This window comes from Cupressus sempervirens, chromosome 7, assembly GCF_028749045.1.
Source record: "Cupressus sempervirens isolate cs-2001-9-10 chromosome 7, ASM2874904v1, whole genome shotgun sequence".
NCBI lineage: Eukaryota > Viridiplantae > Streptophyta > Pinopsida > Cupressales > Cupressaceae > Cupressus > Cupressus sempervirens.
Genome location: NC_143124.1, coordinates 709,070,513 through 709,088,788, shown reverse-complemented (window position 1 = coordinate 709,088,788; position 18,276 = coordinate 709,070,513). Strand labels below are relative to the sequence as shown.

Genomic DNA, 18,276 nt, shown 5'->3' with positions numbered 1-18,276 from the left:
GCAAGGGGACATTGAATCCAGCCATACAGACACAGAGGAGATATTCTTTGATCAGGACAACAATATGGGTGATCGAGATGACAGGAATACAGGATAAGGCGGAGGCGGGAATGCCGGTCCAGATCAGGGGGACGTAATGTTCAGACAATTACTGGATACATTAGAGCAGGGGCAGCGTATGCAGCAGGAGCAAAATAGGCGAATGGACATGATGTTGCAGCTCATGGCTAGACAGATGGGTGTCAATATTAATGAAGGTGATGCCAGCAACAGAAACAATAACAATGAGGGAAACAATAACAATGGGGGAAACAATAACCATGGAGGCCAAGGCAACAACAATGGTCCTGAGAATAACATTAATGGTAATAATGGACACGGCAACAATGGGAATGAGGCTGATAACTTTAGACATGTTGCACGCCCAGTGCGAACTGCGAGCTCGAGACCTCTTCTACCCACCTTCCCACCCAGAGATCTGGTTCAACCAATAAACGAACCGCAGATTACCGAGTTACAAGATCAATTCAGGAGGGACTGGGAGGCTAGTGGACCGGAGTTTCAGGCGGATATTTCCCTCAGAGATTATATGGACTTGAGGATGAGACACATGCCTAGAGCAGGAGGGAGGAATCAAAACTTTGAGCTGAGAAAAAAAGTTAGAAAACTTTCCTTACCTTATTATGATGCTTTAGGGAAGATGACTGCACGAGCTTGGGTGCAGAAGGTAGATATATACTTGCAGCTAAATCCTATGCCTGAGGAGGAGGCTATCAAGTATGCGGCTATGCACTTGGATGGCGTTGCACATGAATGGTGGCATCATGGCATGGGGACTTTGGGGCATAATCAGATTACATCCTATGAGGAATTCACCGAAACATTCATTGAGAGATTTGACACTAGGGATCCCGAGGTACATTTCAAGGAACTAGCACAGTTAAAACAGTCAGGTTTTGTGGATGCTTACATTGCCGAGTTTCAGCGCTTGTCTGTACTTGTTACTGATATCTCTCCTAGGAGATTGGTGGTGTTATTTTGTGATGGTCTTGCTGATCCATTACGAGGTTGGGTGAAGGGACATGATCCACTCACCTTAGCTGAAGCAACTAAAAAGGCACGAGATTTAGCCCCTTCGGTATACAAAGGAAAAAACCATTTAACAGATTCTTCCTACCGCAAGGACAAAGACAAAAAACCGTTTCAGAAAGAGTATAGCAAACCCAAAGAAGGATCAAAAGGACTAGACAATGAAACCTTGAATGAACTTCGAAAGAAGAAACTGTGCTTCCATTGTAGAGAGCCTTGGGACTTATCTCATAAATGTTCTCTCAAGGCTAAGGCAAATCAAATGGAGTATTTTTCAGCAGAAGATTCAGAGTTAGAGGGGGAGGATCAGCACTCCGATTTAGATGAGGGTAACACTATAGAGGAGAGCAACATTCCTAAGGATGATAGATCGTTGGCACGCTTGACAGGGGCCCAAAAGGCAATTACATTTAAGGTCAGGGGTACTATCCAGGGGCAGAAAGTGATATCTCTTATTGACACTAGGGCTACACATAACTTCATAGATGCACAGTTGGTAGCCAGGAGAGGGTTACAGACAGAGGAGCATGATGGGTTTAGAGTCATGGTGGCTAATGGTGATAAATTATTATGCACTCGGAAGATATCTAATCTTCACATCAGGTTTGGAGATGGCTACGAGTTGAAGGATGAGTTCTATGTTGTGGACATGGGAGATTATGATGTCATCCTCGGCATGACATGGATGGCTTCACTAGTGGAGTTCACACTCAACCTAGCGAAATTGGAGATGAGATTCCAGCATAAGGGCAGAATTGTGGTACTTAGAGGTCTTTCAGATGGAGGTTGTAGAGTAGTGTCCTTGAGGAGAATGCAGAGACTTTTTCGTCATGATGACATAGAGTGGGCGGCAGAGTGCTACATTATGCCAACTTCACCAGAGCCACAAGAAAAGAGTCATCCACCAGATATTCAGAAGATACTTGATAGACACGCTAAAGTATTTAGCGATATTCCTCATGGGGTTCCTCCTGACAGAGGGATGGAACATGTTATTGAGCTCGAGGAGGGAGCCAAACCAATTATGATTACTCCCTATCGTCATCCTAAGAAACACAAGGATGAGATAGAGAAGGCGATTAAGGATTTGTTGGAGATGGGGCATATCAGGCCCAGTAAGAGCCCCTTTGCTTCAGCAGTAGTATTGGTAAAGAAGAAGGATGAGACGATGCGCATGTGCATCAATTACAGGGCACTGAATAAGAAAACAATTAAAAAAAGGTATCCCATTCCTAGGATTGATGAGCTGATTGATGAGTTGCATGGGGCATGCTTCTTCACCAAAATTGATTTGCGATCCGGATACCATCAGATCAGGATGAGAGCAAAGGACATTGAGAAAACAGCGTTCCGATGTCACTATGGCCACTTTGAGTTCATGGTTATGCCATTTGGTCTAACCAATGCACCCGCTACATTTCAAAGTTGTATGAACCAGGTATTCAGGAAGCAGCTGAGGAGATTTGTCTTGATCTTCTTTGATGACATCTTGGTCTTCAATAAGACTTGGGAGGAGCACTTACATCATTTGGAGGAGGTGTTATCTATTCTGGAGAGAGAGTCATTGTATGCCAAGGAATCTAAATGTGAGTTTGGCATGACTGAGCTCCTTTACCTTGGGCATATCATTAGTGCAGATGGCGTTCGAGTTGATCCCGAAAAGATTAGAGCTATTGTAGAGTGGCCTACTCCCACCAAACTTACACAGCTTAAGGGATTCTTTGGTTTATGTGGTTTTTATAGGAGGTTTGTCAAGGGATTCTCACAGATTGCTACACCCTTGACAAATCTTACCAGGAAAGGAGCCTTCGTGTGGACAGGGGCAGCACAAAGGTGTTTTGAGCATTTCAAGCAGGTAATGTCTTCATGTCCAGTTCTAGCTCTATCGGATTTCACGAAGCCTTTTGAGCTTCATTGTGATGCATCAGGTGATGGGATTGGAGCAGTATTGATGCAGGAGAAGCATCCCATTGCATTCGAGAGTAGGAAGCTCCAGGGAGTTGAGAAGAGTTATTCTGTCTATGACCGGGAGATGTTGGCCATAATGCATGCATTGGCCAAATTTCGATCATATTTGGGAGGTGGACGTTTTGTGATCAAGACTGATCACAACAGTATTAAATACTTCATGAGCCAGCATGATCTTAATGACCGGCAACAAAAATGGGTGACTAAATTGCAAGCTTATGACTTTGACATAGAGTTTGTCAAAGGTAAGAAAAATGTGGTGGCTGATGCCTTATCTCGGAGACCTCACTTATGTGCTCTGGCAGAGATTTCAGGAGATTGGAGAGATCGGATTATAGCAAAGTATGTCGGAGATGCTTGGACTTCTGGATTGATTTCAGGTACCATACAGGATGATCACTATGAGGTGATAGATGGATTGATCAGAGTTCAGGACAGGGTTTATTTGATTCTGTCATGACATTTGAGAGAGGTGATACTGAAGGCATTTCATGATGCACCCACAACTGGACATCCGAGGGTCTTCAAGACCTACAGATAGATCCAAGAGTGGTTTTCATGGAAAGGGCTCAAGGATGATGCTCAGAGGTATGTCAGGGAGTGTGTGGTTTGTCAACAGAATAAGGGAGAGCACACATTTCCTGTAGGTTTATTACAGCCCTTGCCCATTCCTGATAGGAAATGGGAAAGTATTTCGATAGACTTCATCACTGGTTTACCACGAGTGCAGGGAAGAGATTGCATCTATGTGGTGGTGGACCGCTTGACAAAGTTTGCTCACTTCTTTGCTATTTCGTCCACTTACACAGCAACACAGGTGGCAAATCTTTTCTTTAGAGAGATATTCAGGTTACATGGGCTGCCCAGATTCATTGTCAGCGACTAGGATAGTAAGTTTATGAGTGTTTTTTGGCAAGAGTTGTTTAGGTTGTGTGGTACAGATTTTACACCTAGCACTAGTTATCATCCACAAACAGATGGGCAAACAGAGATTGTGAATAAATTGGTGGAAGGATATTTGAGGAACTATGTAACTGCACAACAAAAGGCTTGGATCAGATGGTTGCATATGGGAGAGTATTGTTATAACACCACTTATCATATGTCCATCAAGATGACTCCTTTCATGGCACTCTATGGTTATGAAGCATCTAGCTTCATGGATTTAGTTTTGGGAGACAGTAGAGTGCCCAAAGCCAAAAACTTATTGCAAGATACTCAGGACATCTTGAAAGTGCTCAAAGAGAATATACAACAGGCCCAGAATCAACAGAAATTGTATGCTGATCAGCATCGAATATAGCGTAGCTTCGAGGTGGGGGATATGGTTTACTTGAGGTTACAACCATATAGACAGTCATCGCTCAAGAAGAGCGGAGCTGAAAAGTTGAAACTTAGATTTTATGGTCCCTACAGGGTGATTCGCAAAGTGGGCAAAGTCGCCTATGAGCTTGAGCTTCCAGAGGGCAATCGAGTGCACAATGTGTTTCATGTGTCTAGGCTTAAGAAAGCCATTGGTCAGAATGTAGTGCCTTCTGCAGATTTACCCCCTTTGGATGAGGAGGGGAAGCTTGTGTTAGTACCCGAGGCTATTCTGGACACTAGAGAGAGGAAGCGTAGAAACAGGATAGTGAAGGAGTATTTGGTCAGATGGAGAGACCTGCCGGAGGAAGATTCTACATGGGAGAGTGAGCAGGTTATTCAGCAGGCTAGACTGAGATTGCTTGAGGACAAGCAATTTCAAGGGGGGCGGACTGTAATGTCCCCATTTTAGCAGTTGACCAAGTGTGTGTGCGTTAGCCTTGTTCTACATGGTCCCGAGAGCTAACGAAGGGTTTAATGGGATCTTGGAGTGTTTTGGCCTAGTCATTTCCAGTTTGGGCCAAAACGAAGTTGATTTACTCAATTTCAGGCATACTTACTATTTTTAGTAAGTCAGCAGGACACAGTGCAGGTCAATTTTGGTGATTGGATTTGATACTCCTCGGTGAGAGCTTTTCGATGAGCTATCACTCGCATTATTTGGAGTCCGATTGCTAATACATTTTAATGCCTGAAGTTTTATTAAAGTAACATCTAATTTAATTGTAAAATATTAAACTGTTACTTTAATATTTATTTTATGGATATGTGTACCCAAGGGAGACACAAGGGGTATTTTAATATATGTTTTATATACTACACATCTTTTATCCCACATTGCCCATATGAGTTGAGCGAACCCTTGGAAATAGAATAAAAAGAAGCATTTGTGGCTTCATTAGCTAGGTTGAATATGAGAAGAAATTGGTGTGTGAGTTGCAGCTCCGTTCTTGGCATTTGAGGACGTCTATCCTCTCTTGTAACATTCTAGACGTCATTCCCTTGGGGTTTGGCCTTTGGAATTCTTTGTTATTGGCTTCATTATTAGGCAATTTAGTTGCATTTCCAGCTACAGGCAGATTTGGTATTTTGCTCATATCTTCTTCACTACTTTTCCGACGCTTATGCCGCTTTGAGGGAATGATATTACGAAGGTAGTGGACTGATTGAAGGACAAAGCACTGTAGCAGCAAGTTCGAAAGCATGGGCTGGAGTATTATGTCAATACTGCTGAAGTAATTAGTGAGTTGATAAATCTGCCATATATTTGGTTTTATGAATTCTGAAAATAACATTTTATTAGCAGCAGTTCATTTCCACTTTGCATATTATTGTAGTTTCTTTCTTGTTTATGTTGTATGATACCAATTCCATGCACAAAACACAACAAACAAATAAACGTTTGATTTCCGGAGTTATAAGGGGTTTAAAACATTAAACAGAGAAATAAGAGGTTGAATGCAAACTGTTTGACAAAATTCCTTTTAGCAAATTGGTTTAGTTTTTTGGGACATCTAGGGGTGCCCATTACAGTGGTATCAGAGCTTTCTTGCAAAGTCTTTCACGAAGTTATAACCAGGGTGCCCATTTCACACACGTACACACATGCGCACACACAACGCATGCACTCAAACACGCATACCACACCACGGACACACGTGCATGCACTAATGCACTTGCACACACAAACACACACACACACACACCACACACACATGCACACACGACCACACGCTCACACTCACACCCACATGCACACACACATGCAAATGCGCACCTACGCACACACCTATACGCACACAAGCACGTGCACATGCACCCACGTGCACCCACACACACGTGCACACGCGCACACACGCACATGCCTGCACATGCACACTCACAGACCCACACTGACTGTTAGATTGGTGCGTTATGTCATTCTATTACAGTTTGAACTTTAATTCATTTCATTAATACTTTATTTTACTAGGGTGTTGTACAAATTCTCTAGTTTGATGGCTTTCTTATCACAAATTTCTCAAACTTTAATTGGGACAGAATCTTCACACTTTGAACTTATTTGACAATCTCCTTAGGACTTTTATATTTTAGAACTAATTGCCCCAGCCTGAAGTTCATTTTTTGGAGGTCTATACTTCCTTTGTCATTAGATATTCTCTGTTGCCCACTGTGTAAGCACTCATTGTTCATCCAGTTTGTTCAGATTCTCTGTGTTCGTTAGTCTATTCTCTACTGCTATTCACAAGCTTGGTATGATATACTCGATAAGGGCGAGTGCTCCCTTACTATACATCAAGTGGAAGGGTGTATGCCTTGTTGTAACTTTGTATGTTGTACGATAGGCCCATAGTATGGTTGGTGATTTCTAATCCCAGAGAACCTCTTCGATGCCACATGATTTATGAATAACTAATAACAATACCTTGTTCAATTATTTATCCTCCCTCGGGTAGTACATACTTGCCAAGTTATGAAATATCTAGAACTTTGTCGTGATCAACCTAATCACATGATTGATGAAATGTACTCCCTATCACTTGTAATTTGATTTGGAAAACTGTACTTTGTGACAATTTGCTTATAGATGAATCTCGCCGTACTCATAACCGTGTTGTTTAGTACTGTTCTTGTGTCAGCCTGTTTTATTAGATACTCCATTCCTACCTCTATGTATTGGCATAAGTCTAGTTGATTGATTGTAGGTGGATCGATAAAATCCAAACCCCACCTCTCAAAGAGTTCCTTTGTTTGCATATAATCTTACTTGAGAGGTTTGCATGTTCTTCGGCAATTGCCACAACCTACTAATCATTCCTGGGCATCAATGTGCATTGGCCACCGCAACCCGACCAATAGAACTTTCTGAGTTTTGACATCTCATCCCATGTCTCCTAGATTGATGGTGTTAGACAAGTTTTTCCCCACTATTCACATCTCAACAGTAGCCAGCTTTCTCTGAATGCTTACTGTCAATAGCATGGAATTAGTAGCTCATTCCAACTATGGTTACATTATTGGGCCTTCTTGTTGGTTGCATTGGTTTGCACTGACTATGTTGGTGATTGCTACTTTTGATTGTTGTATTTTATAGGTCTGAATGCAATGAAGTACTTGTGACTTTGTTGAAGGTTCTCTCATTCACCATTGCCCATTCCATGTTGGCTTTGGTTTCTTGAATTCTTTTCTTCTCCATACAAGGATCTGGGGAACACTCCCTTCTTTGATCGTAATTTGGGAATTGCCACTTGCCAGGATCTTCTCATTCCGATTCTCCACTGCCAACATAGTGATACCTTTCTTGTTTGGGAAGTCGATGCCTTTGTGATTACCCAGTCTTGACATTGGATCATTTGTCCACATTTGGTGTTCTCCTATATTCTTCTTCTTAGTGGAGTTGATTGCTAACCTTGAGTGAAGAGCACATCTGCACTTCTTGTCTGAAGATTGTACTGGCATTCCTTGATGGAATGTCCCAATGTAAGATGTCGCATAATAGTTTCTTTGGGCAATTTGTTTTTATGTGACCTACTTAGTAGCTGGTGCACTATAATTCTCTAGTTTCTTACAACTTTCCTTCTCGGCCTTTAATTCCTTCATCATACACATCATGTCTTGCCACAGGGCTTGGAAAGTCCTTGATTCTTTGTCACTGCTATCCTCAGTATTCTCATCGTTGCCTGTCTTCCTTTTTCCTTGAGAAGATGGTTTGGATTCACTCTTAATTTCTATGGCCTGGTTACATGCATTGGCATATGATGACAAAGGTATCACTTTTTTCTGTCGTAATGAGGGAATAAATCCCTTGATGGACAACTTTTTCTTTAGGTCATCACTTGTGCTGATTCTCCAACTTGACCAGTAACACCTTGAGCACATGATTGTAAAGTTGTGCATTCTCATTCTTCCCTTGTTTAGTGATATAAATTTTTGCTACAATCTTCTTGTCATCTCTGAACTATTCAAACTTAGCCTCGAATGTCTTTCTCAATCTTCCCAAGATTCTCTGGATTCATCATCAAGCTTTGGAAATCAACAAATGGCTCTTCTCCTTAGCATTTCTGGGAATACTCATGGGGAATAGTCTCTGTCCTCTTGACTGCTTGCTACCCATATAGGTTTGTACATCTTGCAGGGCCTTATCGGTTCCTCCAACCCATTTCATATGAACTTTGGGAGTTCTTGCTTATTGAAATTTGGACTCTCTGGTGGAATCACCATCTTTCTCATCTAGTACAGGTCCTGTGCTTTGGACCTCATTGGACTGATTTTCTCTTGATGTTTGGGTGCTTCAGCTGCTCTTGTGGCCACATACTAGTCCTCTACACGTCCACCCTCAGGGTCCAATTTTGTTATTTAGCTGACTACAACTGTGAAATTTTGCCTACTCCACCTGATATAGATGTTGGGTGAACCTTGGCCAAACTTTGGAAACCTTACATAAACCCACAGGCTTTCCAAAAAAATAGAGACAAAAGCACATTTTTCAATGTTTTTCTTTGAAGAAAAGAGTATATGCAACAAAATTTTACCTTGAAGCACAGGCCATTCACTTCTCTTGCTTCATTTGACAAACAAAAGTGAGTAAAATAAAGTTTTCACCTTCAAGCTGTCTTTGTTGGTTTTCAGTGGTTGCTGCATTTTGTTTGAAGGGTAATAAAACATTATAATTATATTATAACGTTCTCAAATCTATTATAATGTATTCAAATTTAACATTGTACTGTTAATTTTTATGAATTTATAAGTTATATTTAAAAATAAAGTTATCTCAGTTGAATTTAATCTGTGATTTTTTGCAATTTTACTCGCCAAACTTCATCCGAGATTTACCGTTGCTGAACACAAATTTGAATTTGAACCTTCTGACTTTACATATACATAGATATACACATAAACACACGCATGTATGTTTGTCTATATGGACATGTATGTATCACACACTCACACACAATTAGTTTGTGTCTACTGTCCCCTAAAAAGGGCCTCCCATCTCAGCTGTGCGAGAAATGCTCCTGCCCTCTCCTCCCTTCCCCCCTCACACACACACGCAGATACATATGGTAATTACTCTTTGCTATCAGTTGCTCTCTGAAAAAGGCGTCCTGTCCTAGCTGTGCCTGAAATGCATCCTGCCATATATATAAATATTAAATAGACATAAATATATACATATATTTATCTGCATATATCCATATCCATAATATACACACATGCATATGCATGAACATTCAAGTAATTATTGTCTGCTGTCCTGTGAAAAAGGCCTCCTGTCTCAGCTATAGGAGAAACATGCTCTTCTATCCCCAGTCGTCTCAATCATATAAGCTCTGTGGAACATAGTTTTTAGACTTTAGCGTTACTAGATATCTTTGCCCTTAGAATGGAACTGAGGACAGCACAATCCTCTATATATTATTTTGTTTTAGGATCAGCTTTTGTTTACCAAGCTTTCAGAGATCCAATTCTGACTTGTTTAGCTTGTTTTCCTGCTATATTGTAATTCTTTGTATGCTGAATTAGTTTTTCACATTTTAATCAACTAACTAGATGATTTAATTCTGATTTGTTAAGCTTGTTTTCCTGCTACACGGTAATTACTTATATGCTGAATTAGTTTTAGTTTTCACTTTAATAACTAACTAAATCCTATCTTTTTTGTGTGATTAAGTAGGGAGTTTGCATTGGTGATACTTTTAGGAACATATTTGTTGTTGCTTACTGCACTGGTCAGCCATATTTATGAATATTTTTAAAGGGCATGCATTTACCATTAAACATTACCAAACTTTGTTGGAAAATGAAGCTATTAGAAGCAAAGTACAATGAATGAGTGCAGAATTTTAATTTGATATGTAACAAAAAATTGTATAAGATCTTATCTCATGATTATTGGTATTTAGTTTTTGAAGATAAGCAGTAAAGTTAATAGAAAATTATCACTATCAAACATATGACAGAAGTGAACATGAAGTAGATGTGCATGATGTTTTAAGTTTTAAGCTTAGACCATGCCTCAGTATAAACTTTTGTCATCCACACAGGGAGCTACCTGTCTGTACCACACGACTAGACACTGAGCACAGTGATTCTTGACAATGATCTGGTTGTGGTCTTTAGCCCAACTTGCATACCTCCCGAACGATCTATCTCAAAATTATTGCTTCTACTGTTTTTCTTCACCATAAACTGTTGTCTCTCGGTGCTCTGACACTGATCAGACATCTTTATACTATTTTTTCATAACTTCATTGTATTGTCTTTTATTTTGTCTTAAGAATAATAAAATGTTTCATCTATTATATTTTCTTCAATATTTGCATTATTTCAAACTACTTTATGCTTTGACGCAGCTACATGGTACACAACTGTTTCTCTTTCTTTTCCTTTCCAACCAGTTGTCATTTTTCTTTTGCATACAAAAAGAAACAGAAATACTAAGGGCTTGCAAGACACACATATGTTGCATTGTGTATGCAGGTTTATTAGCATATTATTTTGAAGCTCGCTAATCTGAACTGTTTCATTGGTTGTTTTTGGACTGTGCAGATTTCCATGCATTGTGTGTGGATAAGTGGCTCACTACTCGCAGGGCATTCTGCCCAATCTGCAAACAGGATACACATTCAACAAGTTCAGTTTGTCCTCCATCAGAGCATACACCACTTTTATCTTCTGTTTCAAGACCACGACTTATGACTGAATCATCATCTATACCAATACAAACAACCGTTTCTATAGACACACTCACACATACCAGAAGTGCACCTCTTTACCCAACAGCATATTCGCTGACCCCTAATCAAAGTCAAGCAGCCTCATATATGTTTATTCAAGATTCGGATGGCCCGGACAATATTTCTCACATGTCAAATACAGAAGTTTTGCACCAATCAAGAACTATGTCACATCAGTGGTCTACAGATACTAATGGTATGAACTTGAGAAACAAAAATTACAGCATTGCGCCTAATAATACATCCTCTTCAGATGATTCGGATGCCTTGAACTCTGTAAGCCAGGGAAGTGATATATGTTGAGTGTAGTAGGCTTTCCGTGGGTGAATTGCATCTAAAGATAGAGGCACAGACATCCATATGGGAGATCCATTATGTCCTACCTTTCTTATTGTCCATTTTGATAGCATGTATATATACCTTTTTCTCTCTAGTTAATTCTCAATTTTGCTTGCCTGTATAAATTGCTTTAGTAAGATTTGTGATGTATGGCTTTCTGAAATAAAATCCCACTTTTAGAAGAGGAGCGTGACTACAAGACCCCATCAGGGGACTGCATCTATAAGTATCTATTGTTTATATAGCTTTCTTGTTATGATGGTTTTTTATTCTTTATGAACTGAGGCATTATGACAAGTTTTATTTCATTACAAACGTGCATCAGAACTTAAGTGCTACTCACAAGGGATTTTACCATGGGATGGGCTGCCCTTTTTATCAGGGACATCCAAAAAAAGATATATCACAATCTTAGCGAAGTTACAATGGAAAACCCCTCATAATTTGAGAAATCAGCATATAGGTTATTAGCAAACTGCAAATATTGATTTCAAAAAAGGGAAAAATTGGTCGGTTGGGGGAGGGCGTGCAGGGTTCAGAGCAAAACAGAATCAGGAAACATAATTCAACCATTATTTCAGCAAACGGACTCATTGTCTTAACAATAACAAAACGGTGTTCATAGCTTAATATAGCAGTTTTACATTTATGACCCGTCCTAAGTGCAATGTCAGAGAGACAAATTTGTTTTCTGTTACACAGAGCGAGGAAGTTAATTTTATTTTGAAACGTATAATTAAAGTCAATTGCAGCCACATGCTTTCAGTTCGTCTTGTTTATACAAAGGGTCTAATATCTGGATTTGTTCAGGAATATGAGAATACAATGGGAAAGGCAAATAACTGTTGAAACTTTGATGTGTTTTAGTAGAAATGATAATTGGAAATTTGTTATTTAGAAAAAAAAGGAATATGAGTGGAGATTCAAATGTACTCAAAATGATTTTTTAGTGCTGCAAAAAATTATTTACGTCATTATATTGAGAGACGCTTTTGAGCAGCCTTGAGAAGAGATGTCAACCTTTCATGCTATGCTTTAGCTCCCTTATTTGTTCGAACATTCTTGTTCTCTACTTTAGGATGACAATTCCTTCAAATTAAGAATATAATGTTTCCACAGTTAATTATTGTTTTGTATAAATTGTGGTAAAACTGTTCTTGAGTAAATGTTTTGGATCGTATCACATGATCCCATACAAGTATCATAAATTGATTTGAGTGGAAAAATTGCATGATTTATTGAGTTTGTATATGGGCAAGAAAATCAAAAAACAAGAGGAGGTTTATGAAGGCCTATTACATGAGGTAATTAGTAAAATGATTAAATGATTATTAACAAAGAACAAGTTGTTCTTGTAGAGATTACAAGCAAGATGTTCCTTAAAAAAATACAAATAATAGAAAGAATTTATTATACGAAAATACTTAGAGAATCTAGAAGGGACTCTTAGAAAATAAATAAAAGAAATATGGAGATATTAATTTAATACCCTCCTCCCTTCTTGGTCAACTTGTCAACGACATGAAGATGTACTCGAAATTTGATGAACTTCTTTGGAACTAGGGACTTTGTGAGATTATCAATAGTTTGGTCAGCACTATGAACAAATTGCAAATCCATGATTTATATTCAATCAATGGAGGATAAAATAATTGAGAATGTCTATGCTTAGTATGCTCATGGAAGATTGGATTTGAGGACCCCTTGTTTGTCACAAAAGAAGGGTGAAGGGCTTGCCTGAGGCACATGAATGTCAAAAGGTATCTTTCAAAGCTAAATTGCCTCACAATGTGTTTTGATTGTTCCCCTATACTAAACTTTTGTTGAAGAAAGAGATACAACTTGTTGCTTCTTAATGGTCCAAATAATAGCCCCTATGCCCAAATTGTAGACATATGTAGAAGTAGACTTTTTGTCATCAATTGAGCCTCTCCAATATGAATCTATGTAATTGATATGTTAGATGTTTGTGGTACGTCCATAAAGAAGACCAAAACAAGAGTGGCCTTGACATAGTGCAATATGCATTTTGGTGCATCCCAATGATGTGAAGTAGGAGACGCAAGATATATATCTCATTGCAAAGTTGAGATCAAGCCTAGTGGTGGTGAGATATATCAAATTGCCCACTAGTTGTTTGAAGGCAAATTCATTTTCAACAAAAGGATCGAATTTGACTGATAAGTTGAGACCATAATTAATAGGTATAGATGTAGGTTTGTAAACCTGCATTCTGGATTTGTTGAGCGAAGCTTGTGCATTTAGATTGAGAGATGAAGATGCAATGTCACTACTACCAATCCTCGACAGTTAGGTAGTAATGAAGAAGTCCAATGTCAGCCATGTCAAAACATTGACAAAGATTATGTTTGATTCCTTGAATTAATGATTTAGAACTACTAGAGATAATCAAATCATCAACATATACAAATAGAATGATGATATCATTGCTAGTAGGTACAAGTTTGAGTTAAAATGGCTCCTTTGTGACATACTTATCAATTTTCATGTAACATGCCTGAGGAGCCTGTTTCAGGTGATAGATGCTTTTACTAGTTCGAGTACCTGGTGTTCTTTATCAACAACCTTGAACCTAAGAGGTTGCATCATGTACACGACTTCATGTAACTCACCATTTAGGAATGCACTTTTCACATTTATTTGATGGACCTTCTAGTCACACCAAGTTGTTATGACAAGGAGTAACTTGATGGTGCTCATTTTTGTAGTGGGTGCAAAGCTCTCTTCATAGTCAATTCCTTCTCGCTAAGAAAATCATTTGGCAACAAGACGAACATCATACTTATTTAAATTACCATTGGCATTGTGTTCAACTTTGTAAATCCATTTGCATACGATAGATTTGTTTGCTGAGTGAAGATCAAACATAACCCGTGTTATTTTTCAATAGGCTATGATGCTCAATTTGCATAGCTTCTTCCCACTCAGGTACTCCTTTTGCCTATGTGTATATCAGAGGTTCATACACATTATGAATGTTGCCATGCGAGAAAAAATAGTTGACTTGGTTTGCTCTTTTTTTTTGAGCAGTTATACCAATAATGAACTCATCATCATGAAGATTGTCAACTATCTTAGCCCACTACTTAGGTCATAGGGTAGAGGCACTAACGACTAATATAGTACATGTATGGAAATCATCATCAAATAAATGCTCAAATCAATCCTAAGCCAAATTAGGTGGCTACATGTCTAGGGGAGCCTGTTAGAGAAGAACATGAGGAGAGGTTGGAACTATATAGGGTGAAATGTGAATCAACGATCTAAAACCCTAAGTTTCTCACAAATTCTACTTAACTCAAAGAGGGAGTTAAAGAGATTGATCCTTTTAATTCCAACTCTAAGATAACTACATCTAGGAAAATTGGTGCCAACTGAGTGATAAAGGAACACTAATGCAAACACAGATCTAATGGTTATATGGTTGGAGAAAGGATAAAAAAGTCCTTGAAACCATAATGCAACAAGGGCTATGAAGAGAAACTAAGTAGATGTGCAATGCAGAACTAAGATATATAAAGCGATGATATAATGTATTGAAATAAAAGAGGGAAAATGATATACCTTGTGAAAAGTAGGCTATCAAATAACATCTGAAAAGGTTGATTCCAACATTTTGGACTAAAAATTGTGCTATAGATAAAACCTAGAAATTGTTCGATGAGATGTCAGGGGTGACCTACCTAAACATGGTCAGAGTGGATCGATCAAGGCCAACTTGGAGCAATCAGGGTTGACCCGGAGTCAATCAGGGTTGACCCGGAGTCAATCAGGGGTAAACTAGGGTCTTTAGGGGTGAATTGTGCCAATCAGGGCTTAGCTGGGAGCATCAAGGGTGCACTACGCCCATGATTGACTGTGTGCAACACTAATTCTAATTTGGTAGCTCCAACGAAAGCCGAAAAGGGTAATCATATCTACAATCTGTTCATCAATTCGTGATCCACAACTTGGAATAAAAATAGTTTATTTTTGTTGATGTGGCCTTGGTCAAACCCCAATTTAGGAATCAACCTTGAATTGAAATAAGTAAATTACACTATTGTAAAGCAAATGTACGAATTCACCTTACAATAGTAGGATCTCTTGAATCAAATGCAATGTGCTTACTTGACCAATTAATTTGGATCAAGAAGATGAAGATGAATGGATGTAAAAGATGCAACAATGGATCTCAAATGAATTGAAAGAATCTTGAAGATGGGTCCCACAATTGATTGAATGCTTGAGTCCTTGATCTTTAATGGAGGAATTGCTTGAAGAATGTTTGAAGACTTGAAGGCTTGAGTGCTTGAGTGTGAGTGCTTGCTCTTTTGAATGCTTGATGATGTGAATCTATGATGATGTGAATCTATGATGTTGTGAATGCATGATCTGAAATTGAAATGAGAAGGCTCCCTTTTATAGAGATCTCAAAGTGGCCAATGCCTTGAACTTTAAAATGAGGCGAGACATATCTAAAAGTGGAGCAATAAATGACATTTCTTAGGGGAGAAAATTAAGGATTATTAATTTGAATCAATAAAGGCCTACCCCAATTTGTAAAATAAGAGGAGACGTAATATTAATTTATAGGGGAGATAAAATATTATCTAGGATAGGACAATTTTTAAATATTAATTTTAATTAATTAATAAATAAGGACATGATATTTAACAAAAGTAAAGGTCTGACCCATTTATAGTAATTCTAAATTAATAAAAGGTCCAATGAGATGAAATGAATTATTTAAATGAAGGAAAATAAAGGATAAAAACAAAAATAATGATAGAATCACATCAAATGGGTGGTAAACCGTCATTAAATTAGAGTTCTTCCAATTTAAGATGGTACGTTTAGCTCCCACTTTAGTGAGAGTATGGACTCGATCCAAACTCTTGGTAAAGTAAAGCACAAGACATGAGATAATCTTATTACAATCAAGGAGACCAAGAATCATCCAAGCTCCCAAGGGATTAAACCCTTGGTAACTCCAAGATCATACTAAGAAATAAATCACTGACTGAAAAAAGAAGAGAGAGAAGGGGAGTGATTATCTTGCCTAGTAGAGTGCTCAACCTACTATGAATCACTGAAAGAGTTGCTGCAAAAATGGTGTTGAATAGTCTAACGGGGTGGCAATTCTCTAGTCAACCCATAAGAGGGTCCATCCATAGATCAACATTCTTTGTATCAACATGGCATGGTCCTATAAGACTGCGCTACCCACATACAAGACTTAGTGAATTGTTATGTGTTACCTATAGATGAGATTTACCATATGTGTTTGCAATAGAGAGACAAAGACCTAGTATCAAGGATGCACTCTTCCCACAAAAAATCCATGCTTTAGGATTATGTCTAATATGTAAAGGGAAAATATTTGCGAAAAGGAGGGATGAAGTAGCAATGCATAGATTTGAGGATAACTTAGGAAGCATACCAAGCCATAAGGCTAAAGTACCTTAAGAAATACTTAGAATCCGTATTTACTACTCCATGAGAGTGACTGGAGACTGTCCAAGGATAAGTCAAATGGTCTAGCAAGTATGTGCACCATGTTAGACAATTAATCCAAGATATATGGAAATAAGGGGACCATGTATAGGGAGAAATGTGAATCAAGGATATAAAACCCTAAATTCATCACAAAGAATGCTTACACAACTCAAAGAGGGAGTTAAGGAGATTGATCCTTTCAATTCCAACTCTACGATAATTAGATATAGGAAGATTAGTGCCTATTGAGTGATAAAGGAGAGCTAATGCAAATAAATATCTAATGGTTATAGGGTTGGAGAAAGGATATAAAAGTCCTTGAAACCCTAATGCAACAAGAGCTATGAAGAGAAATTAAGTAGATGTGCAATGTAGAACTAAGATTTATAAAGAAATGATAAAGTGTATTGAAATGAAAGAGGAAAAATGATATACCTTGTGAAAAACTTGGAAAATGAGCTATCAAATGACCTCTAACAGGGCTACTTCCTCCATTATGGACTAAAAATTGTGCTCCAGAAAAAACTCAAAAATCATTTGGTGAGAAGTCGGGAGTGAACTCCCTAATAAGGGTTGAAATGGTAGGGTCAAAATGGATCAATTAGGGCCGACCTAGGCCAATCATAGGTGAATTAGAGTGTTTAGGGGAAAACTCCAACAATTAGGGATGAACTTGGAGCATGGCGAGTGAATAGCACTCCTGAATGATAGTGTGCAACATTGATTCAAATTTCGCAGTTCCAACGAAAGTTGAAAAAGATACTCAGATCTACAACCTTTTCATCGATCCAAGATCCGCAACCTGCAATTACATTAAATGTACAAATTCATCTTACAATCTCTTGAATTGAATTCAATGAGCTTACTTCACCAATTGATTTGGATCAAGAAGATGTAGATGAATGGGTGTAGAGGATGTAACAAAGGATCTTGAATGGATTGAAGAAGATCTTGAATATGGCTCCCACAATTGCTTGAATTCTTGAGTCCTTGATCTTCAATGGAGGAATTGCTTGAAGAATGCTTGAATACTTGAATGCTTAAAGACTTGAATGCTGCAGTGGCAGAGAAGAGAAACACTATAGGAGGCAACATTATTGAAAATGTAATAGGAAATTTAATGTTATATTTTAAATGCTTTTAGTTTTTGAAGTTTGTAATAACGTCCTACATGTGGTGGCATACCTAGAGTAGCAGTTCGATAAGCTCTCCAGATATAGCCACCTAGGACCTGGCATAGGTTTTTTAAATTAGAATAGTTTTAATTCGTAGATAATGATTG

At 38.5% G+C, this 18,276-nt stretch overlaps 1 protein-coding gene across 2 annotated transcripts in view; it reads left to right on the top strand.

Moving 5' to 3' along the window:
* Nucleotides 1-11,677, top strand: part of LOC149549185 (receptor homology region, transmembrane domain- and RING domain-containing protein 5-like) — a 118,624-nt gene extending 106,947 nt beyond the window's left edge. For both annotated transcript variants that reach the window (XM_089792597.1, XM_089792596.1), the window contains one exon: nt 10,969-11,677. In XM_089792597.1, coding sequence (XP_089648723.1) covers nt 10,969-11,459 — 491 coding nt within the window. In that variant the 3' untranslated portion in view covers nt 11,460-11,677. The remainder of the gene's footprint in view (nt 1-10,968) is intronic.
* The last annotated feature ends 6,599 nt before the right edge of the window (nt 11,678-18,276 follow it).